Source organism: Heptranchias perlo, chromosome 13 (assembly GCF_035084215.1).
Source record: "Heptranchias perlo isolate sHepPer1 chromosome 13, sHepPer1.hap1, whole genome shotgun sequence".
In the NCBI taxonomy this organism is placed as follows: domain Eukaryota; kingdom Metazoa; phylum Chordata; class Chondrichthyes; order Hexanchiformes; family Hexanchidae; genus Heptranchias; species Heptranchias perlo.
This window is the reverse complement of record NC_090337.1, coordinates 50573876-50597068: the sequence shown is the minus strand read 5'-3', so window position 1 is coordinate 50597068 and position 23193 is coordinate 50573876. Positions and strand designations below refer to the sequence as shown.

The following is a 23193-nucleotide window of genomic DNA, read 5'->3' as shown; positions in this document are numbered from 1 at the left end:
CTTTGTGTTTGTACTTTGCTTCTGTTCTGTGCTACTCAATGGAAGCACAGTTTAGCTAAGGAATACACCATACAGGGGATCGAGAGCGTAAACCCCATCCCACCAATCAATGTATTTCCCTCTCTCCAATTTCTTCCTGTCCTCTCCTGAAGGGCATGAATCATGCTGAGGTATAGTTGCACAGGAGCCAGCTGCCCTCTGGTATCTTGAACAACTGTCCTTTCTTGTATGAGCCCAGATACTGATCACAGGGTTCATTACAGCTGAGCCTGGTCCTTTGGCCACCCAATATCCACATATGAGCCCATTCCAGCAATGCAATCAGGAATAAGAGGCTTGCTTGATTTTTCCTCCCTAGGTCATGGGGTTTGAGGGCAACTGTGGTATCTCCACTATAACCCGATTTGAGATTGGCTACCTCAGCAGAGACTGGGAATCAAATATTGGACATTCCTGGCTTGTATCAGGCGGTGCTAGGTGGGATGCTTGCCAACTGAGCTATTGTGGGAACTGTTACCAATTTTTATATCACCACATTGGGCCGGATTTTGCTGTGAAAATAACGGTGAGGCTAACAGCGCTCACCATTATTTATGCACAAATCGGACAGCAACTGCCGGTGAGCGACATGCGCAGTTAAACACGAAAATCCGGCAGTTGTTGTCCGAGATGCGCTGCCCCTCTATAAGCTGCACAAAAACGGCATCTCACCATCTGGCTCCCCATTCAAATGTATTGAACGCGTGAAGTTCCTGTACTGACATCGTAGATATGGACTAAAATCGCCACAGAAAGTTAGTGCTTAGCCATTCAGTCTAAGTACCTTTTTTAATAGTGTGGTAATAATTACAGCCCACAGCCAAACAACCTCTCTGGTGCTGAAAATTAACTTTTACAAGTGTGGAATCTCATCCCATCAGCTTTTAATTATTGTTGGTTATTTTTAAAAAATTAATACTTTTTTTTACTTTCTCTTTCTGTCTCTTTTATCTCTCTCTTAATCCAATCTTTCTTTCCCTCTCTATATTTTGCTTTCTGTACTTGATTTAACATTGATTTCACTATTCTAACTCACGCTTCCCGGTTCAGACTCTGTGCTGCTCATTAACAATTCTTCAATCTGATTGGTTGCGGAGATACACAGTTGCTTGCCCTGTTCACACAGGTCCCAGATGCCCTGTCGAGGGTGCTGCGCTGCCCTGCAAAACCCTATAGAAAGTCTATGGGCTAGTGCAAATCTAACAAATGGCTCACAGCAAAATTTGGCCCTTTAGGCCATTCCCTACCATTTATAAACAAGATGTGGAGATGCCGGTGATGGACTAGGGTGGACAAATGTAAGGAATCTTACAACACCAGGTTATAGTCCAACAGTTTTATTTTAAAATCACAAGCTTTCGGAGATTATCTCCTTCGTCAGGTGAGTGAGTGAAAGGTTCTCAAATCGCATATCTTATATTAGGCTGGGACACGATCACACCAATCAAAGGTGTCGTTGATGTTCAGACAGGTTAGCCACGGAGAACAGTACATCCCAGTATACTGAATACACAATGGGTCAAATTACAAAGCCAGAGAGAGAAAGAGACCCGAAAGGCAGAGAGAGAGAGAGAGAGAATGTCCAGTTGTATTAAAAACAGATAACTTTTTTTTCCTGCTGGTGGGGTTACGTGTAGCGTGACATGAACCCAAGATCCCGGTTGAGGCCGTCCTCATGGGTGCGGAACTTGGCTATCAATTTCTGCTCGACGATTTTGCGTTGTCGTGTGTCTCGAAGGCCGCCTTGGAGAACGCTTACCTGAAGATCGGTGGCTGAATGTCCTTGACTGCTAAAGTGTTCCCCGACTGGGAGGGAACCCTCCTGTCTGGCGATTGTTGCGCGGTGTCTGTTCATCCGTTGTCGCAGTGTCTGCATGGTCTCGCCAATGTACCATGCTCCGGGGCATCCTTTCCTGCAACGCTACCACGGCAACCTCTGCAAGACATGCCAGATCATCGACACAGGTACCACCATCACACGAGAGGACACCACCCACCAGGTACATGGTTCATACTCCTGTGACTCGGCCAACGTTGTCTACCTCATACGTTGCAGCAAAGGATGCCCCGGAGCATGGTACATTGGCGAGACCATGCAGACGCTGCGACAACGGATGAACGGACACCGCACAACAATCGCCAGACAGGAGGGTTCCCTCCCAGTCGGGGAACACTTTAGCAGTCAAGGACATTCAGCCACCGATCTTCGGGTAAGCGTTCTCCAAGGCGGCCTTCGAGACACATGACAACGCAAAATCGTCGAGCAGAAATTGATAGCCAAGTTCCGCACCCATGAGGATGGCCTCAACCGGGATCTTGGGTTCATGTCACGCTACACGTAACCCCACCAGCAGGAAAAAAAAGTTATCTGTTTTAATACAACTGGACATTCTCTCTCTCTCTCTGCCTTTCGGGTCTCTTTCTCTCTCTGGCTTTGTAATCTGACCCATTGTGTATTCAGTATACTGGGATGTACGGTTTTCCGTAGCTAACCTGTCTGAACACCAACAACACCTTTGATTGGTGTGATCGTGTTCCAGCCTAATATAAGATATGCGATTTGAGAACCTTTCACTCACTCACCTGATGAAGGAGATAATCTCCGAAAGCTTGTGATTTTAAAATAAAACTGTTGGACTATAACCTGGTGTTGTAAGATTCCTTACATTTATAAACAAAATATATTGCTGTTTCAAATAAATAATGAGTACAATTTGAGCATCAAATTAAACATTAGATTCATTTTTGATATGTCCTATAATTAATGGAGTAATCAACACAGATTTGCATCTTAACCTAGGAGATAGAAATCTATAACTTCGAAGTGTATCAGAAAATGACAGGTCACTGAAAACTCAAGTGTTTTTTTCCTTTCATGGACTGCCAGTAGGTGGCACTGCTGCCCAGCAGTGTGTGGCTGCCTCAGGATATGTGTAGAGCCCCAGTACGCAAACACCAAGTGTCACTACATGCTGGGTTTCCACCTGTTCAACACACTGAGAAGGCTGGGTCTGGCCACGCTGGCCGAGCAGGCGCAGGACGTCCATCCAGCTGGACCGCCCCCCCCACAACCTGTCCCAGGTGGAGAAGTTCCTGAGGAGGAACCCCTTCAACAAGGCCGTCAGACAGTGGTCGATATGAAACGCTCTCAGAGTCCTGCAAGGAACGGAGAGGGTGGACTCGGTCAGTTCCTTTCATGACCAGACGGTCGAGGCCATTTGGCAGATCATCTCATCCCCGGAACTGACCAACAGGCACCAGGATGTAGTCTGGATGGTGGCGAGAAAGGCCCTCGCAGTGCGGTCCTTCCAACACGCACGGAACATCAGCGCCACCGCGAGCTGCCCTTGAGGCTGTGACGGGGAGGAGACCGAATTCTACCTCCTGATGGGCTGCCCCTTTGCGCAGAGGGTGTGGAGAGAGATGTGTTGGTATCTGTCCCGGTTCATCCCAGACAGTTCGGTATCATAGGACACTGTTCCCCGGGACGCTCACCAGGACTGATATCACCTGTGGATGGAAGACCATCAACTCAGTGAAGGAGGCCCTTTGGTTCGCCCAAAACATGCTGGTCTTCCAGCTGAAGGAGTTGGCACACTCCAAGGTGCAGGAGTACGTGCTGCGGGATGCACTGAAGCAAGGTGTGACCTACACAAAGGCCACCGTTTAGAGCCCTCCCGCCATTGTATACCGAGGGCCTGGAATCAGGGAATAACCCCCTCGGGCAGAATGTAAAATGATAAATGAACATAACAAAATGTACTGTATCTGTAACCAGTAATGACTGTAATGCAATGAGGCACCCTAGGGTGCCATGAACAGTATTTACAGTGTATGGTGCGTAACTATTGATTGTACCGGGACTGTTGATTTGTACTGTATGTACCGTTGCAAATTGTATGACCTGTATTGTATTGTTTGAAGAGTGACTTGAATTGCATTGTATGTACCTTTACAAATTTTATGAATAAAGTTTATTTTGAAATAAAGAAAAAGCAGCTGGTAAAACTGGAGTGTGTTGATAACCAATTTTATCATCAATATATATTTTTTGGACTAAGTTATCAATGAAGATGACCTACAAGTAACACACAATACATGAATGCATCAGTAAACACCCCATTTGATGGCTGAACTGTACCTCAACTCCATTTACTTGCCTTGGTTCCATATCCCTTGATACACTTACCTAACAAAAATCTATCAATCTCAATCTCAAAAATTCCAATTGACCCCCAGCATCCACAGCCTCTTGGGAGAGAGTTCCAGATTTCCACTAGTCTCTGTGTGAAAAAGTTCTCACTGATTTCACTCCTAAAGATTATGTCTCCTTGTTCTGGATTCCCCCGCTAGAGGAAATAGTTTCCCTGTATCTATCCTATCGAATCCCTTTATTATTTTGGAGACCTCGATTAGATCACTTCTCCACCTTCTAAACTTAAGGGAACACAAACCAAGTTTATGCAACCTGAACTCATAATGTAACCTTTTAAACCCTGGTATAATTCTGGTAAATCGATGTATATATCTTTCCTGAGGTTCAGTGCCCAAAATTGAACGCAGTATTCCAGGTGGAGTCTCACCAAGGCTCTGAACAGCTGAAGCATCACTTCCTCACTTAAAAATTCCAACCCCCATGAGATGAAGGTCAACATTCTATTAGCCTTTTTGATTACTTTTTGTACCTGTGCACTAGCTTTTCGTGATTTGTGTACACGGACACTTAAATCCCTTTGCTTTCTCCACAGCTCCTAATCTCTCACCATCAAGAAAATATTCTGATTTGTCCTTCTCTGATTCAAAGTGGAGGACCTCACACTTCCTCATATTGAACTCCACCTGCCATAGTTTTGCCCACTCACTTAGTCTGTCTATGTCCCTTTGTAACTTTCTGCTCCCATCTACACAACTAACTGTGCCTCCTAACATAGTGTCATCTGCAAACTTGGATATACAACTCTCTATTCCTTCATCCAAGTCATTAATACATATGGTGAAAAGCTGATGTCCCAGTACAGATCCCTTGGGAATGCCAATCAGAGAACGTTCCCAGAAATCCCGTCAAATATGCTATCGTAAGACCAACAGTGATCATCTGCCATTTCATTCTTGGTCTGCCAACATGGGAGTGACCAAGAAGATAAAGGAGAAGTACCCGAAATCTTTGGGTGATCAGCCTGTGGATTGCCCTCGTGGAGCAGTACAAGATTCTCAACTTCTTTGCTGGGTGTGCACCCCTGTTGTGCAGTTACTGGCATTATGATAATGACATCGTCGGTGGGTCAAAATCCTGCAACTCCCTACCTAACATGACCCTTGCGCTGCCGGAATCTCTACCATTTTATGTTTAAATAACATTAAAATATTATCAAATTTTAACAAGATCAGGTCAGATAGGGAGGAATGTCTATAAAATAAACCATTTCTTGTCACCCGATCAATCTGACTCTTCACTCTATAATCCCACTGTGATTATTTCTACACTGATAATACTTTCAGAAGTTAACAGATGGATTGCTTTTCCATCAGCAGAGTCACATTTTGTTGGGTAGTTTCATGCTTCATGAAACATTTGACGTTCAGCTCTGATGCTCCTGCTCATCCTCTGACCTGGGATTTGTATTGATCTTTGCTGTAATTGCTTTCTGCTTTCCCTCTCTAGTAATTGGGAGATCCTAAGATGTCTCAAGTAACTCTGACTTGTTATGTGTGATCTTAATAAATAAGTCTGCTTTTGGATCCTTAAACGGCTGTCTACATGGTTACACTGTATGTCACCTGGTTTTCCAACAGATATTTACATTTGGCACGAAGAACATAAAAGATTTCACACTTGTTCTCTGCATCATCTGCTTCTCACTTCCATGACATTTCCATGTTAGTTTGGATGGAAGCAAATACCACAACACAACCTGTTTTAAACTGAATTGGGAAAAATCAAGTTTACGCCATGGCATAAAGTCAGTACTAGTGCCATGCCATAACAGCCTTATCTCTAGATTATTACTGGTATCATGAAGGGTGAAATTCAGAGTCTGGATTCCTTAAAATGAGTAACACACATATCAATTTTAAAAATATAAAATTAGTTTAATATAGTATTGTGTGTGTGTATATGGTAAAGAAATATAAAAAGCTATATCACAAATATGGTTAAGTTTGCAAAATATTGTAGAGGTTAAACTATGTGGTATGAAAAATAGCCTTGATTGTTCTAAAACAAAAACCAAACAGGTCAGCAAAACTAGAAATTACCTCAAAAGTAAGTTTTTATATTCTGGAGTCATAAACAAGGTCTGCAGAAGGGCATTAACACAGCAGTTGTTGCCTGTGTTGGTGAGTCCCACAAATACTATGAAAAGAAATTTTATATTGTTATATTATACACTTTGTTGTGATCTCCTTTATGTTTGATGATATGCTGCTGCAAACATCTTTTAATTCGATGACATTTAAAGTTCAGTCAGGCTGTCAACAAACTATGCTGTGCATTCTCCCCCAAGGTATTTAATCTATTCAGGAAGTAAGTAAGTAAAGCAATTATATAACACATTTCACATCCAATGAATTACATTTTTGTAGTCACTATCGTGACGGAGGCAAACACAGCAGTCAATTTGAACACAGTAAATTTCCACAAACCTGTTTAAATAGCACTGCTTGAGGTGCAGTGTAAAGACTGGAAATTTGGAATATTGTCATAGAATCTGTTACATCCACCTGTGCAGGCAGACAGGGCCTCCATTTAAAATCTCATTTGACAATGCACTCCTTCAGTGTTGCACTGAAGCATTAGCCTAAATTATGCAATCAGATCCTGCAGTGGGACTTGAACCCACAATCATCTGACTTCAGAGGTAAGAGTACTACTAGTGGGCTAAGCTGGTGCTCTGGAATTTCATTCCACACACAGCATTCATATGTCCACCAAATGTTTGCATATCTATGCCTAAATGGATGACAGTTACATCGAGTCTACAGCACAGAAACAGGCCAACTGATCTATGCCGGCGTTTATGCTCCACATGAGCTTCCTCCCACCCTACTTCATCTAGCCCTATCAGCATACCCTTCGATTTCTTTCTCCCCCATGTGCTTATTCCTTAAATGTATCTATGCTATTTGCATCAACTTGTGGTAGCGTGTTCCACATTTTTATCACTCTTTCGGCAAAGAAGTTTCTCCTGAATTCTCCATTGGATTTATTAGTGACTATCTGATATTTATGACCTCTAGTTTTGGACTCCCCCACAAGTGGAAACATTTTCTCTATGTCTACCCTATCAAACCCTTTCATAATCTTAAAGACCCCTATCAGGTCACACCTTAGTCGTCTTGTTTCTAGAGAGAAGAGGCCCAGCCTGTTCAGCCTTTCCTGATAAGTATATCCTCTCAGTTCTGTTGTCATCCTTGTGAATCCTTTCTGCATCTTCTCCAATGCTTCTATATTCTTTTTATAATATGGAGACCAAAACTGTTCACAGTACTCCAAGTGTGGCCTAGCCAAGGTTCTATACAAGTTTAACTTAACTTCTCTGCTTTTCAATTCTATCCCTCTAGAAATGAACCCCAGTGTTTAGTCTGCCTTTTTAATGACCTTATTAACCAGGGTTGCTGCTTGTAGTGATTTGTGAATCTGTACCCCGAGATCCCTTTGCTCCTCTACCCCATTTAGACTCTTATTAACCAAACAGTATGTGGCCTCCTTATTCTTCCTACCAAAATGCATCACCTCACACTTATCTATATTGAAGTTCATTCTGCAAGTTTATTCATGTCTTCTTGCATTTTGACATACTCTTCCTTTGTACTAACTACACCCCCCAATTTGGTGCCATCTGCAAATTTCAAAATTGTACTTCTTTGAGTAAAGATTCCATTATCTTTCCTACCACCAATGTTAAGCTAACTGGTCTATAGTCCCCTGGACTTGTTCTATCTCCCTTTTTAAATATAGGAATCATATTAGCTTTCTGTCAGTCCTCTGGCACTATTCCCTTTTCTAATGAATTTTTATATATATGTAATAGTGCCCCTTCTAATTCTTCCCTAATTTCTTTTAAAATGCATGGATGCAATCCATCTGGACCAAGGGTTTTATCCTCTCTATGTTTGATTAGTTTATCAATTATTTCCCCCCTTTCTATCTTCAATGTCTTTATTTCTTTTTTGATCTCTTCTTCTAATGTCACCTTATTAATCTCCCTGGTAAATAATGTGATGTGAATGGGGTTCTTGCTAAACATAAAGGTCGTTGTGTGCTGTAATGGCTGTATATGCTGACAATATAGCAATACAGATGACATTCATAGAAAATAAAATCAATACGGGAAACGGATTAAGTTATTCCAAGTTGCTACCATCGGCAATGTAAACCCCCATCCAGGGAAAAGAGCCTATGGGACAAAACTGCATCTACTGAAGAGGCAGATTTGTTTTTTAAAAGTCTGTTTTTCATTGTTAGCTTCACTTCCAGTGTGTACTCCAATTCAGTCTATCACATCAGCACGCACTTACTTTGATTATTACAGTATCTTGTGGGTCTCCTTTGTTCACAGTCTAGGTCAACAGTGTTTTTTTCATGGTTACTGTAATCTGTTGTGTGAACCTGGATTGTGCTTCTAAGAGAATGCTGCATTAAATCTCTGTTTAATTTTATTTCCTGAAACAGATAAACATATGGAGCTGAATCATTCTGTGCGAAAGATCATCGACCTGAAACGTTAACTCTGCTTCTCTCTTCACAGATGCTGCCAGACCTGCTGAGTATTTCTGGCATTTCCTGTTTTTATTTAACAAGAGGTCTGTGACAACATAATTATGTTATTTCAGTTGAAGGAATATGTCTTGCCAGTGTAACCTGTGTCAAGTTCCATATTTCAAATCACCATCATAGAATAATGCTGCCTATTTCACTTAATGTACAAATACCTCTTTTCATTCTGTATATTATTGACCACAATGTCATGTCACTTAAACACCAATGAATGGAAAACATGGGCAATCCTTTACTGTCAAATATTATTTATATCTGAATCCAGGGGACACGTAGTTTTTAGTGAGTATTGATATGGCCATGAAAAAGGCCAACAGTATTTTGGGTTTTATTAATAGAGTATAGAGTTCAAGAGTAAAGAATTAATGATGAGTTGTTCAAGCCAATGCTTTGGTTACAGTTAGAGTACAGGGTGTAGTACAATACTCCATTGTAGAAAATACATTAATGCCATAGACAGCATACAGAGTAGATTTACCAGGATAACAGGGACAAGAAACATAAGATAGTGGGACTATTTCCACTGGAGCAGAGAAGGCTAAGAGAGGATTTAATTGAGATTTTTTTTAAATTATAAAAAGGTTTTGAAAGGGTAAAGAGGGGAAAACTATTTCCTCTGGTTGGGGAGCCAGGGACAGAGTTGGGGGGGGGGGTCAATAATTTAAAACTGTCACTAAGAAAGTGATGAGAGGTAAAGAGAAATTTCTTTACTCAAGATTGTTGTTAGAGCATGGAATGCTTTGCCACAGTGATTATTTGAAGCAGACTTCATTGAATTTTTTTAACAGGAGAATTGAATAAATATTTGAAGCAGAGGAAGAATCAGGGCACTGGGAGAGAACAGGGCACCAGGGTCAGTTTTGGATTGCTTCAGCAAAGAGCCAACGCAGACACAATGGGCCTGCATGGCCGCCTTCTGTGCTGCAAACTTTTATGGTTCTCTCTTGCTGAATCACCTTTGTGATTCTCCTGTGGTGCCAGTACCATTTGGGGAAAGGAGTTGCATTCAACTGAGGATAAGCAATTTGGCATTTTTTTTAGGGGGGAGGTTTGTCATACTCCAACATGGTTAAACAATTTACAAATGCATCAGTCAACCAATTCTTGATATCAAAGATGAGATCACTACCTTTTGCACATCTGAGATTGTTCGGACATTTGGTTCACTAGACTTTACTAAATGTATAGAACTTGGATTCCTTTTGTCCATGCTTAACAAATCTTGTCTTATGTTATCTCTAGAGTATGGTAGTTCTTCGTAAATCAGCCCACTACACTGGACTTGACTGGTGTAATCTCTCTGTAAGAATCAGCAGAGCAATGTAAAGATTAAAGCGCATCTAACCTTACTGCAAGAATCTGTACTTCATATAAACACCAAAAAAATCATTTGATGATGAAGTTAATTTTTTAAATAAATAAGTACATTTAAAAATACTGTTCAATCACACTCACCATAGACTCCTTTTTTGAATAACAGGGATGTTGCCTTAATCTGCAAAATGTGCCTTGACTATCCACATCCTGAGTGAAATCTCCAGAAGGTATTTCTCTCATGTTTTTTCCATCATATGACTTATCTGGAAATCTTTGCTATTATCAACAAAATACATACATAGTATACATGTACAATATAATATAACCTGGCATAAAGCAAACCTGTTATAAAACTTTAGCTATTGTACAGTGCCACATTCTGCTACTATACACCTTCTCTGAACAAAATCAGACAAGATTTGTAAACTTGCCATAAATGTATTTGTCCAATAACAGTAACATAATTCTGGAGGGAACATATAAATGCTTGCCCCCAATATGTCCTGGGCAATTACATATTTTTAACAGTTTGTTTTGTAAACAATTCAATTTATAAAATGTTGTGATGTCAGGCAAGGCAAACCCTTTGGATTACTTTAGCTTCCTGCTAACCCCAAGCCTAATGCTTTGATCTACCTGCCAAACCAATTTCTAGTCACTGGATTGCTGTTACAGCTGATTCCTGCTCCCAGTTTCTATCCTCACTGGTATACCACCGTAGGCCTCTCGTCCCCACCTTCCCCTCCCACCACATCACAACCCCTAATTGTCTGTGATCACATACTCTGACCGTCCTCCACTTACCCACACACCTCCTGCTCCCTGGAAACTTTACTCCCAGCAACTGATCTTCATGATGTTAAGCCACCACTGAATTGTTAAACAGCAGGAATTCTTTACAAGCACTTAACCACAGAAGTTTACAGCACTGGAGGAAACTGTTCAGCCCATCGTGCCTGTGCCTTTGTTAAATCCCACTATCTTGTCCTCTTCCCAATAGAACCATAGAAATTTACAACGCAGAAGGTTAGAAGTCTACAGTACTTAAACTGAATATACTACAGGTATATTACATTACAGGTAGGATGGTGCCTGTATTATATTGGGGCTAAATTCTGCAGGGGTTCCATAACTCTGGTGGGAGACCAGAACTTCGTTGAAGTTCAGCCAAATACAGTTTAACTTATTGTTGAGTTGGATTTAAAAACAAAAACCAAAGCAGCACATATTGTCAATTTTTATCAGCACATGACTTTTTTTTATATATAAATGTTAATGCATTTTCAGAGGTACTTACGATCAAACCAATACTGTAGAAACTGGAATTTTCTCCACCTTGTGGCAAATAAGTGGAATTGTTGTCTCTTAGCAGTGAACCGTGATTTCCTAGAGATGGATCATGAGAGATGTGGCCTTTTGCAGGTAAGTCACTCAATCTGTGGCCTTCTAGTGGTAGATCAGGGGAATTAAAGCTTCTTCAGGATAGATCAAGGGAAACAAGGCCTATTGCAGATAGGTCGCCGGAATCATTGCATCTCGTGGGTAAGTTAGAGGTACAATGGTCTCCTGTGAGTAGTCATTGGATCAGTGACCTCTTCGATGCAGGTCTGCTGAACTGTGGCCACTTAGGAGTGAGTCACTTGACCTGTGGCCTTTAAGACACAGGTCATGAGAACCATAGCCTTTCATGGGTGAGTCACTGGAACAGTGACTTAAGGGTGTATGAGGGGAACTGGTGGCCTTTTAGATACCGGCCTGTTAAGGGGAAGTTAATGGATGTGTGGCCTCTTGAGAGTAAGTCAGAAGAAGGATGGCCTTTTAGCCAGTAGGTTGCTGGAAACATGACCCCTAATGGTTAGGTTATTGCAATGGCCATTGCAGTTGAAAACTGGAATCAAAGACTCTGTGATAGAGGATGTGAAGTAGTACCTTTTTGCAGTTGAATAACTGCTAATTTTTTGTGATCGAAGACTGGGATTGCAGTAGTTCTGAGGGAAATAAGTTAGAATCATAGAATCTTACAGCACAGAAGGAGGCCATTTGGCCTGTCATGCCTGTGCTGGCTCTTTGAAGGAGCTGTCCAATTTAGTCCCACATCCCAGCTTTTTCCCCATAACCCTGTAAATGAGTCCTCTTCATGTACATGCCTAATTGCCTTTTGAAAATTCCTATAGAATCTGCTTCTACCACCCTTTCAGGTAATGCGTTCCAAACCTTAAGAACCCTCTGTGTGAAAAAAAATCCCCTCATTTCCCCTCCAGTTCTTGTGCCAATTATTTGAAATTTATGACCTCTGGTTACCAACAAACTTGCCAGAGGAAACAGTTTCTCCATACTTGCTGTATCAAAATCCCTCATAATTTTGAATACCTCTATTAGGTCTCCCTTTAACCTTCCCTGCTCTAAAGGAGAACAATCCCAGCATCTTCAAACTCTCCACATAACTGAAGTCCCTCATTCCTGGTATCATCCTGGTAAACCTCCTCTGTACCCTCTCCAAGACCTTGACACCCTTCCTAAAGTGTGGTGCCCAGCATTGTACACAATACTCTAACTGAGGCCTAACCAGTGATTTGTAAAGGTTTAGCATGGCTTCCTTGTTTTTGTATTCAATGCTCCTATTTACAAAGTCAAGTATCCCATACGCTTTCTTAACCACCTTATCAACTTGCCCTGCCACCTTCAAAGATTTGTGAATATGCACCCCGGGTCCCTCTGCTCTTGCACCCCCCCCCCCCTCCCAAAATAGTACCATTTAGATTATACTGCCTCTCCATGTTGTTCCTCCCAAAGTGCATCACTTCAAACTTATCCGCATTAAATTGCATCTGCCATGTGTGTGGCCGCTTCACCAGTCTGTCTATGTCCTCTTGAAGACTGCTACTATCCTCCTCACTATTTACTATGTTGCCACGTTTTGTATCATCTGTAAACTTCAAAATTGTACTGCCTACACCCAGGTCCAGGTCATTTATATATAACAAAAAAAACAATGGTCTTAATACTGACCCCGGGGACCCCTCTGTATACTTTTCTCCAGTCAGAAAAACATCCATTCACCACTACTCTCTGCCTCCTATCCCTCAGCCAATTACGTACCCAAGTTACCACCATCCCTTTAATCCCATCCTACTTTATCAAATGCTTTTTGAAAGTCCATATTAACAACTTCTACTGCACTGCCTTCATCAACCCTCTCTGTTACTTCATCTAAGAACTCAATCAGGTTAGTTAGACATGATTTGCCTTTAACAAATCCGTGCTGGCTGTTCCTTATTAACCCATGCGTCTCCGAGGGAGAATCAATTTTGTCCTTGACAATGGTCTCTAGAAGTTCTCCCACCACTGATGTTAGACTGATTGGCCTGTAGTTACCAGATTTATCCCTCTCCCCTTTTTGAACAGGGTTGTAACATTTGCAATCCTCCAGTCCTCTGGCACCACTCCCATATCCAAGGAGGATCGAAAGATTGTGGTCAGAGCTTCGGTTATCTCCACCCTAGCTTTCCTCAGCAACCTAGAATGCATCGCATCTGCACCGGGGGACTTGTTAACTTTGAGTGATGCCAAACTATTTAGCACCTCACTTCCATCTATTTTTATCCTATCCAATATCTCTACTCCCTCCTCCTCTATTGCTATAGTAACTTCATCCTCTTCTTTTGTGAAGACAGATGTAAAGTACTCATTCAGTACCTTAGTCATGCCCTCTGCCTCCACAAGATTTTGTTTTTGTCCCTAGTCAGCCCCACCATTCCTTTGACTATCCTTTTACTTTTTTTTTGTTTATAAAAAGATTTTTGGGTTCCCTTTTATGTTACCCCCTAATCTTTTCTCATATTCTCTCATTGCCCTTCTTATATCCTTTTTCAATTTCCCCCTGCACTCTTTATATTCTGCCTGGTATTCTATTGTATTCTGTGCCTGACATTTGTCATAAACCTCTTTCTGTGTTGTTGTAACCTCTATTTCCTTTGTCATCCAGGGAGCTCTAGCTTTGGATGCCCCATCTTTCCTCCTTATGAGAATATGCTTGGTTTGCACCCGAACTATCTCTGCCTGAAGGCCTGCCATTGTTCATTTACTGTTTCCCTGGCCAGTCTTTGTTTCCAGTCCACCTTTGCTAGATCTCTTCTCAATCCACTGAAATTGGCTCTCTTCCAGTTGGATATTGTCACCTTTGATTTTTCTTTGTCTCTTTCCATGACTACTTTAAACCTAATCATATTATGATCACTATTACCCAGATGTTCTCCCACTGAAACACACACCACTTGCCCTACTTCATTCCCAGAACTAGATCCACCATTGCTTCCATCCTCGTTGGGCTAGAAAAATATTAATTAAGAAATTCTCCTGTACATATTTTAGGAATTCTTCACCCTCCATGCCCTTCACACTGGTTTTTTTCCCTAGTATTTTTTAGGGTAATTGAAGTCCTCTACTATTACTGCTCCATTATTTTTACATTTCTCGGTCAAATTGCCTTTGTAGCCAGCTTTAAAGCAAAATAACAAGTTTTGTATACAGCGCCTAACAGCAATAACTGCACTTCAAAATAATTCATTGCATGCACTCTATGACACGTCTGAAGCCACGAGGTGCAAGATGTCCTCTAATGGTTGGGCCTTGGGAATTTTCTAAACTTTGTATGGAATCCTTTTAATGCTGGGAGAAAAGTGACACTCTTGCTGATTCTCTCAACATAAGCAATTAGCTGCTTGGGGAATCAAAGTTCTGCACATATATCCCAGGACTTTTTACTACATTAAAGGCACTATATAAATGCAAGTAGGATGCAAGTAGGGTCTTGTAGGGTGAACTGGTGTTGACTCAGTGTACTGTAGTATGTGCACCATACAACAACTTGCATTTATGTAGCGCCTTTAACATAGTAAAACATCTCAAGGCGCTTCACGGGAGCATTACCAAACAAAATTTGACATTCAGCCACATAAGGAGATATTAGGTCAGGTTGGTCAAAGATGTAGGTTTTAAGGAGCGTCTTGAAGAGGGGAAGGGGGGTAGAGACTCAGAGTGGTTGAGGGAGGGAACTCCAGAGCTTAGGGCCTAGGCAGCTGAAGGCATGGCCGCCAATGGTGAAGCGATGAAAATCAGGGATGCGCAAAACTAGAGAGTGCAGAGATCTCGGAGGATTTTAACAGTAAAGCATTTGATTTAGAGTCTGTTAGATGCTTTATTTTGCACAGTAATTTTTCTAATCCAAATCAGATTTTTACTGTTTATCTAAATGTATTGTTTAAAATAGGCATACCCCTAAAAACTGACGTGCATAAAAATAAGTTTTACTGTGTATATACAGGATTAACCTATTAAATATATACTCTGTTCAGTGCTGCAGAGTGATGTATCTTGTTGAGGGCATAAGAGAAATAGAAATATTTGATTCGGATGGGGCGAAGAAAGCAAACCCCCAAAGTGTTTTTCTCTCCTCTGCGGCTACAGAAAGTTTTATCCAGGGCTCCAATTGTTGACAGTGAGTTTACAGTAGCGGGGATGAGTTCTGCTGTTACCTGGGTTGTTTCTGTATCCCCGAGGTGCCTCTGGACTGACCATTGCAGGGTGCCGTCCCCGGTCCGGGGACTAACTCTGGTCTCAGAGCTGCTCCGGATCCTGGAGCCGGTGCTGGTGCTGGTCCCTTGGCTGGTTCTGACCTGGGGCGTGGAGCTGAATCTGGCCTGGATTCGCCCCGTTCTCTCCCGACTGCTTTGGTTGTTACGCGGGGAGGAGGATTCCTCAACTCCAGTTTCCTCCGCAGATTTAGAGCTTTTACCGATCGTCTTTCGAGATGCAACTTCACTGTGGGCGACGCGAGGACGGGTCCTATTACCGAATGACATTATCGCGGCTTCTAAACCTCACTGGTTACATTTCACAGAAACTGTCTGTTTCACACTTTATTGTCGCGCCATTTTATAGTCAGAGCTGCAGAAAGTGAAACTCTGCGTTCTTGGTTCCCTACGACACGTAACAACGAGCTACCTCACCAGACAAGCAACAAGCACTGCTGCAAATGCACAGCAGATCCACCAACACCTGGAAAACATATTTACAGCATTTTCTGCTTTTTAAAAAAAGTTTCAGATTTCCAGCAGTCACTATTTTTTTAAATCTCTACCAAAAGAATTCTCCCAAATCAGGGCAAGATTTAAAGCTAAGATTGTCCACGTTAGGGGCTTCTGGCTGACTGGTTTGTTTTCAATGTTGAATGAAAGTCCTGCTGGCTGAAACATTGGTTTACAATGGTTCCCTCACCCTATAGGATCTGTGAAAAGATCTTAAGTGGTTCGCAAAGTGATCCCAGGTTATCTGCAAAGTCATCAGGTTTTGTCTATTTTATCTATTTGTTGATTTACTAGCAGCTTAATTATGTTGTTGCATGTTAAAAATATTTTCTGCAATGACAACAACTCACACTGGGGGTAATTTTGACTTTGGGCAATAGTGTAAAATGGGCGATATCGAATCAGCCTCCTGTTACACATCTCCCCGGATTTTCATTTCAAATTGGGAGAGATGTGTAACGACTGACTGATCCGATTTCACCCATTTCACACTATCGCATTCTTTCGGGAACCAGGACAGGGCCCTTTGGGAGTGTTAATATTAGGAGAGGCTCCATGGGACTCTGCCAATAATTGCATGCTCCCCTCCCCTCCCACCCCGCCACAGAGAGAAAATTATTGAGCTGAAATCAACAATTCTATAATTTACACATTCAGAGAGATTACAAATGATTGCTTCCCACACAAAATGCATGTCACACCCAAGTCTGCAAAGGGAGTGATTTAATTATTCAAACTATTCAAAATATTAAATTAATGTCAAAAGTAAAATACCGTGGATGCTTAAAATCTGAAATAAAAACAGAAAATGCTAGAAACACTCCACAGGTTAGGCAGCATCTGTGGAGAGAGAAACAAAGTTAACGTTTCAGGTCGATGACCTTACATCATTGACCTGAAACGTTAAATTAATATCTATAGTCTTTCACATCTTTGATTCCAATATTTCAATAAATTCCACATTCTCTTGTTACATCATGCAGTCCTGTGGTATCGAGACAAACTTAAGGTACCGTATCAATTTACTATAATTCTAATTGCATAAATAATCTCATCTGAAGAAATTATGTGAAATTACCTGCTGTTTGCTAAATGCACATAAATAGTAAATGTATTCCAAAAACCCTGTTTACAACATCACTGCACATGGCAACTATAGGAGAAGATTTTCTCTGTGTGTTATGTGTAATAAAATTTTAAACCCATTCTTTATAAATAGGTTTTATTTATCTCCATGCGTCAAATTATAGATTATCAGAAACACAAGCAGACTTAGTGGCTAACAGATGGAGTTGTGATGTAGCTCTGTGTGGTTTTAGAGATTGCAAATTAACTGCTGGATGGATTCCATGATTATTAAGCATTATTATTAAATGTGATTTAGGATTTTTATTTTTTTATATAAGAAAGGGGGGTTAGGGTGTGTTTTATTTAAAACAAATCAATAAACAAATGATAACAGTCAAATAATAATTTTATTGTATTGATCCAGGATGCACTCCAGCCCCTGCAGTGCCCACTGGCTGCGGAAAGACTCAAGTGTACCAGCAAACACCGCGTGCTCCTTCTCCAGGGGTGATTTAGGATTGGTGTAATTGACACGGGTTAAAACACTATTGTTGCTTTGAAGCCCAATGCAATGAAAGCAGGTGGATGCTGTCATCTTAAAAGAGACTGCTCTACATCAAAGGAAAAGACATCCTTATAATCCAGGCATTCTCTCGTTGTCTCCAGTCTTGTATTTGCCGAGCCTCAATAAATGTAGAGGACAACAGGATGTGAAACTAATGGAATATACAATCAGGGGCAGTGCATTGCTAAGAACATGTTGAATTAAGAATTACAAATGCTGCCTTTATTTTGAAACGGTCAACCCAGTTTGTGTAAAGCACAAGTTTGGCTATTGTACTGTTATGGCTGATATGTCTTCCTCTGTTATTTTTATCTGTAAATAAATGTGGAAAAGTAGTTTTAGCCTGTATGCAGTATAGCAGTGTACTATTTTTCAACCATCTAAGATAACAGGAAATGTGGGGGTGGGGGCAGGGGCAGGTGGGCATCCTATGTATTGTCTAATAAGTCATTAATCACTTCGGGTTAATTGTTAGACTTAGCCTATGCTGTCATACACAGCAGAGAATAAAAATACAGCTTTTAGCCTGTTTATTGACACTTTAGTTTAGCCAAGAACAACAGAATGATGTTTGGGGGAATGGGAACGCACACTGAAACATGTGATTGATCACTTTTACTAATATATTTACCACACTCAGTAAGTGAAGCCACCCAGTAGAATGCAAGATAAAGTGTAAAGCAACAATTGGAAACGAGTCATATGACCATTGCTAACAACTGGCTTACTTTGTGGTGATAGTTACTGAAGCAGGTTGGTGAACCACATTCTAGAAAGACATATGACATGTTTCAGAGAGCAATAGCTTCATATTTTAGTGAAAGTTATTTAAAAAGAAAGAGGGCTGTGGGCTAAAGAAGCCATATGCTTACACCAAGTTGTCAAAATGCCTGGTTTAATATCGCAAGAATTAGTAACATTTCAAAAAAGAGAAGACTTCAGACAGTGTTTTAAGGTCAAAGCTAGAAGTTTCACAAAAAAACTTGCTGTATAGAAAGAAAAGCCGCCAGTAAGAAAGACAACATTTTGACCAAATTCGTGAATTTTTTAAGAAGTCATTTCCTGGAATGCCAAAACAATTCTGGCCTTTTACTATATATGGGCAGGTTATGCAGACTATGGAGTCCTGTCTTATAGTATGGGATTGGACATCATTTAAATCTAAATAAGATTGCCCATTAAAATAAAAACAGATAATGCTGGAAATACTCAGCAGGTCAGGTAGCATCTATGGAGAGAGAAACAGAGTTAACATTTCAGGTCGATGACCTTTCGTCAGAACTGGAAGAATTTGAAGACTTAGCAAATTTTAAGCAAGCCAGGGATAGGTGGGGTGGGGGGGGGTGGTGGGAAACAGAAGGAAAGAACAAAAGGGAAGGTCTGTGATAGGGTGGAGGGCAGGGATGATTAAATGACAAAAGGGATGATGGTGCAAGGCAAGGAGGGTGGTAATGGGACAAGGATAGAAAAAAAAGCTGGGTCTAGAGGAGCTGTAAATGGCAGCAGAATCATTACCAGCACCTGCTGTCTGAAAAAAATGGTTATGATCTGAAGTTATTGAAATCAATGTTGAGTCTGGAAGGTTGTGAACTGCCTAATCAAGAGATGAGGTGCTGTTCCTTGCGCGTGTGTTGAGCTTCATTGGAACAGTGTAGGAGGCCAAGGACAGAGAGGCCAGCGTGGAAGTGGGACGGAGAATTAAAATGGCAAGTGACTGGAAGCTCAGGGTTACGCTTGCGGACTGAATGGAGGTGGTCAGCAAAACGATCTCCTAATCTGCGTTTGGTCTCCCCAATGTAGAGGAGACCGCATCATGAGCAGTGAATACAGTATACTAAATTGAAAGAAGTAGAAGTAAATTGCTGTTTCACCTGGAAGGAGTCTTTGGGGTCCTGGACAGTGGGAAGGGAGGAGGTGAAAGGACAAGTTTTGCATCTCCTGTGCTTGCACGGGAAGGTGCCGTGGGAAGGAGAGCGGGTGTTAGGGTTGATGGAAGAGTGTCACAGAGGGAACGGTCCCTTTGGAATGCTGAAAGAGGAGGGGAGGGGAAGACGTGTTTGGTGGAGGCATCACGCTGGTGGTGGCAGAAATGGCGGAGGGTGATCCGTTGAATGTGGAGTCTGGTGGGCTGGAAAGTGAGGACAAGGGGGACCCTATCATGCTTCTGGGAGGGAGGGGAAGGGGTGAGGGCAGAAGTGCAGGAAATGGGACAGACACGGTCGAAGGCCCTGTTAACCCTGTGGAAGGGAATCCTCAGTTGAGGAAAAAGGAAGACATACCAGAAGCACTGGTATGGAAGGTGGCATCGTTGGAACAGATGCGACAGAGACGGAGAAACTGGGAGAATGGAATAGAAACCTTACAGGAAGCGGGATGGGAGAAAGTATAATCAAGGTAGCTGTGTGAGTCGGTGGGCTTCTAATAGATATTGGTTGATAGCCTATCCTCAGAAATGGAAATAGAGAAGTCGAGGAAGGGAAGAGTCGGAGATGGACAATGTGAAGGTGTTCCAAAAAGGTTTGTGGAAGAAAATATAGACTAGCTGCCTATTGAATGGGAATGGATGTTAACCCTAGCCCATGGTTCAATGTGTTATGTAGCAATTTTAGGATAAGGGAAAAAAAGCTCCACAGTTTTTGGAATGCAAAGTCTTTGATAGCTGTTGTCCAGTAGGAGGTGCCAATGTCTTGTCCAAAGTGGGGAATAATGAACATTTGAGAGGAGTAGTAGAGAAAAATAGGGTCTGTTGGAAAACCAGCTCAAGTCATAACACAGCCAACAACATAAAGTCTTAGATTTTCCTCTGTGGTAATGTTCCAACTGGAAGTGCATTGGGGCAGGAATTCTACCCACTGGCGTCACCTTGCTCTGACTCGGAATCTTTTCCATCCCCATTAAGGAATGATTATTGGCATCTGGGTTGGATTTCATATGATAGCAAGCCATCTACTTTCTTCTGAAAGGAGAAAGTGACCATAACCAATGCCAGAGAACAACAACAGGTGATGGATCCCCCAGCCTCCAGCCTCTCACCCCATTTCAGGAGGAAGTCCTGAAGCTTTCGGACGGGCATATAAGGAGAAGCAGTGGGTGACAATAGATGGGGAGGTGCCAGCTGCAAGTTAGATCTAAATTCATATTTTCAGGTCTCTTCAACAGCTCAGCACACAAATAATCTGTCATCACAATAGACTGTGAATGTTTATAGTCATAACTTGTATTGAAAGTGCTATGGCTGCTCACATACCCATGCTAACCTCTCTTCTTCCCTGCCCTTCTAGGTGTGCCACAATAATAAGCAGAGGAAGTGCAGCAAGAAAAACCTAGCCCATCTGCATCAGAGCTACCTGCCCCCTCTTCACACACACCATCATTCACTCTCTCCCTCCCAAACACTAACCCAGAGACACTCATTGGGGTGGGGGGGGGGGGGTGTAATATGGGAAAGTAGCTTGTGAGCCTGAGAGAAGTGCACAGGTTAATAATGCACAGTGCATGATAGGCCAGGAGGAGTTGGTGGTGGAAGATGAAGAGGCACCAACTGTTGACCAGAGAATCAGGAGACATCAGCCTTGGTTGAGCCTTAGGGCTTAGATTTCACGGGTCCTGGCCCCTCAGATGCCTGCACATGTGACAGAAATAAATCAGGGCTAGGCTGCCATTGTAGTCGATGAAACATAGCCTGCAGCAAACACTATCGGAGCCTCTGCTGCCCTCAGACAAGACACCTCAATACTTAAAAGACTTGGGAGGAAAGCACAAGCAGCCACATTACCACACTGCCCCCCCCAGCCCCCCGCCAATGAGGGAGCAAAGTAGATTAGGACAGAAATGGCACAATTGTCGGCACCAAGGGAAACATCTACACCCCGAGAAGCAGTGTTAAACAGTGTTTTCCATTTCCAACTGCTCTGAAACAGTCCAAAATCGGGTAGTAAAATTGAGGAAAATCAAGCCAAGAAAGTCTGGAGGATGGCCACGTAATTTGCAGGAACTTAAATAAGATGATCTTTCCAGAGTGTGCAATTGTTCCTTTATTGTGTTGTGGAATAGTCCTAATGTGGTAAAACGCTTGTAGTTTAATAATACAATTCGGGTGGAGCATTTTAAGGAAATTGCTTAGTGCTGCAGTTCCATCAAACTGCCTGAAACTAAAAGTGAAACTGAATCTAACTTGTTTACAATAGATTTCGAGAACTACGGAGGAGAAAAATCAGCTTGCAAAACCCTTGTTACGGTACAATGGGGAAAATCTATCAAGTGTTTGTGATGGGGTTCAAAGGGGAAAAAATCACTTTAGATATTTCACAGTCAGAGACAGAATTTAATGAGATGAAGGTCCTGAAGTTCAAGGAGAAACTGCAGGAGAGATTGCCAGGACAATCAGGTACGTGGGTAAAGAAGTGCTATATGTCTAATGAGTGGCCGTGTGAAATCAAAGGGATGAAAATTGGGTGGGTTCTACAATGGGTGGGCAATCCGCTCCTCCAGGTGATGAAAGTTGAAAATTGCCTCCCAGAAGTTGTAAACACTAAATGGGAGAGTGGCTGTGTGTGTCACAGCAGAACTGCATTATGCTGATATTGAAATCTTTGGGTGTTATAGGGTTTAACCCTAACTTTGGATTTCACCTTTCTGGAGGTGATGCTGGATCTAAATGTATTTAATCCTAAAATCAGAAGATTTAGTAATGATGATATTTAGGATGTGTTTGCGGTTGTGTTTAAGTTTGGATTTTTCTCAGTTTCTCTCTTTGTTTTTTTCTGGAATAGTCAGCGCAGAGGATCTGCGTCTCCTTTTTGCCAACAAGCAATTGGAAGATCAAAGCAAATTCTCTGATTATGAGATCAAGGACAAATCCACAATCATGATGGTGCTACGTCTGCCTGGAGGAATGTTATAGTGAGAAAGTTTAGAGAGCTAAACTCACCTCTGAAGAAATCCCAAGATCCTGAAGATTCTGTATAATCGAACTTTGGTGACCCTCATCTCGCTATGTTATTACAGAGGAATGCAGTCACAACCATGGTCTTAACAACCATACATGTTATGGCTTTAAAAATTGTTCTGTTAACATTTATATGTGGAGGTTAAGTACTTGTACTGATAAATCTGTCAACTGATTATATTTAACTGAGTGCTGAACATGTAGAAAAGCTTGTTCTTTTGGTCTGCTGTCCTTTTTGGTTAAATCTATACCAAATTGTTTCAAAATGTGGATTTATTTTATGATTTGAAAATTCTCCGTGTTTTTCCAGTGATTATTTAGTAGATGAAAACAAATGTGCAATTTTTCTAACTTTCACTGATAAAAGCAAATATTAAAGTACATTTTACATATG

The 23193-nt window shown here is 41.7% G+C and overlaps 2 protein-coding genes across 4 annotated transcripts in view; one reads left to right on the top strand and one right to left on the bottom strand.

The window, feature by feature from the left end:
- The window catches only part of LOC137331582 (ubl carboxyl-terminal hydrolase 18-like), a 39711-nt gene extending 23569 nt beyond the window's left edge, over nucleotides 1-16142 (bottom strand). Inside the window, exons 1-5 of one of the 3 annotated variants that reach the window (XM_067995471.1) lie at nucleotides 15667-16142; nucleotides 10271-10408; nucleotides 9945-10115; nucleotides 8557-8701; nucleotides 6295-6391 (exon numbers count right to left, since the gene is read on the bottom strand). In XM_067995471.1, coding sequence (XP_067851572.1) covers nucleotides 6295-6391; nucleotides 8557-8701; nucleotides 9945-10115; nucleotides 10271-10408; nucleotides 15667-15993 — 878 coding nt within the window. In that variant the 5' untranslated portion in view covers nucleotides 15994-16142. The remainder of the gene's footprint in view (nucleotides 1-6294; nucleotides 6392-8556; nucleotides 8702-9944; nucleotides 10116-10270; nucleotides 10409-15666) is intronic. The other 2 variants (XM_067995472.1, XM_067995469.1) reach the window with 2 other exon arrangements.
- Nucleotides 16143-22003: 5861 nt separating this feature from the next.
- LOC137331095 (uncharacterized) lies at nucleotides 22004-23193 on the top strand. Its single transcript, XM_067994697.1, has 2 exons — nucleotides 22004-22238; nucleotides 22624-23193. Exons 1-2 carry the CDS (start codon nucleotides 22094-22096, stop codon nucleotides 22752-22754), a joined length of 276 nt encoding a protein of 91 aa, XP_067850798.1. The 5' UTR covers nucleotides 22004-22093; the 3' UTR covers nucleotides 22755-23193.

What these genes read in the sequence shown, in the direction of transcription:
- LOC137331095 (XM_067994697.1), top strand. Translation starts at nt 22,094, where the DNA reads ATGGGGAAAATCTATCAAGTGTTTGTGATGGGGTTCAAAGGGGAAAAA. An exon ending in GAGATTGCCAGGACAATCAG is followed by an intron (nt 22,239 to 22,623) that starts GTACGTGGGTAA and finishes TTTCTGGAATAG; the next exon opens with TCAGCGCAGAGGATCTGCGT.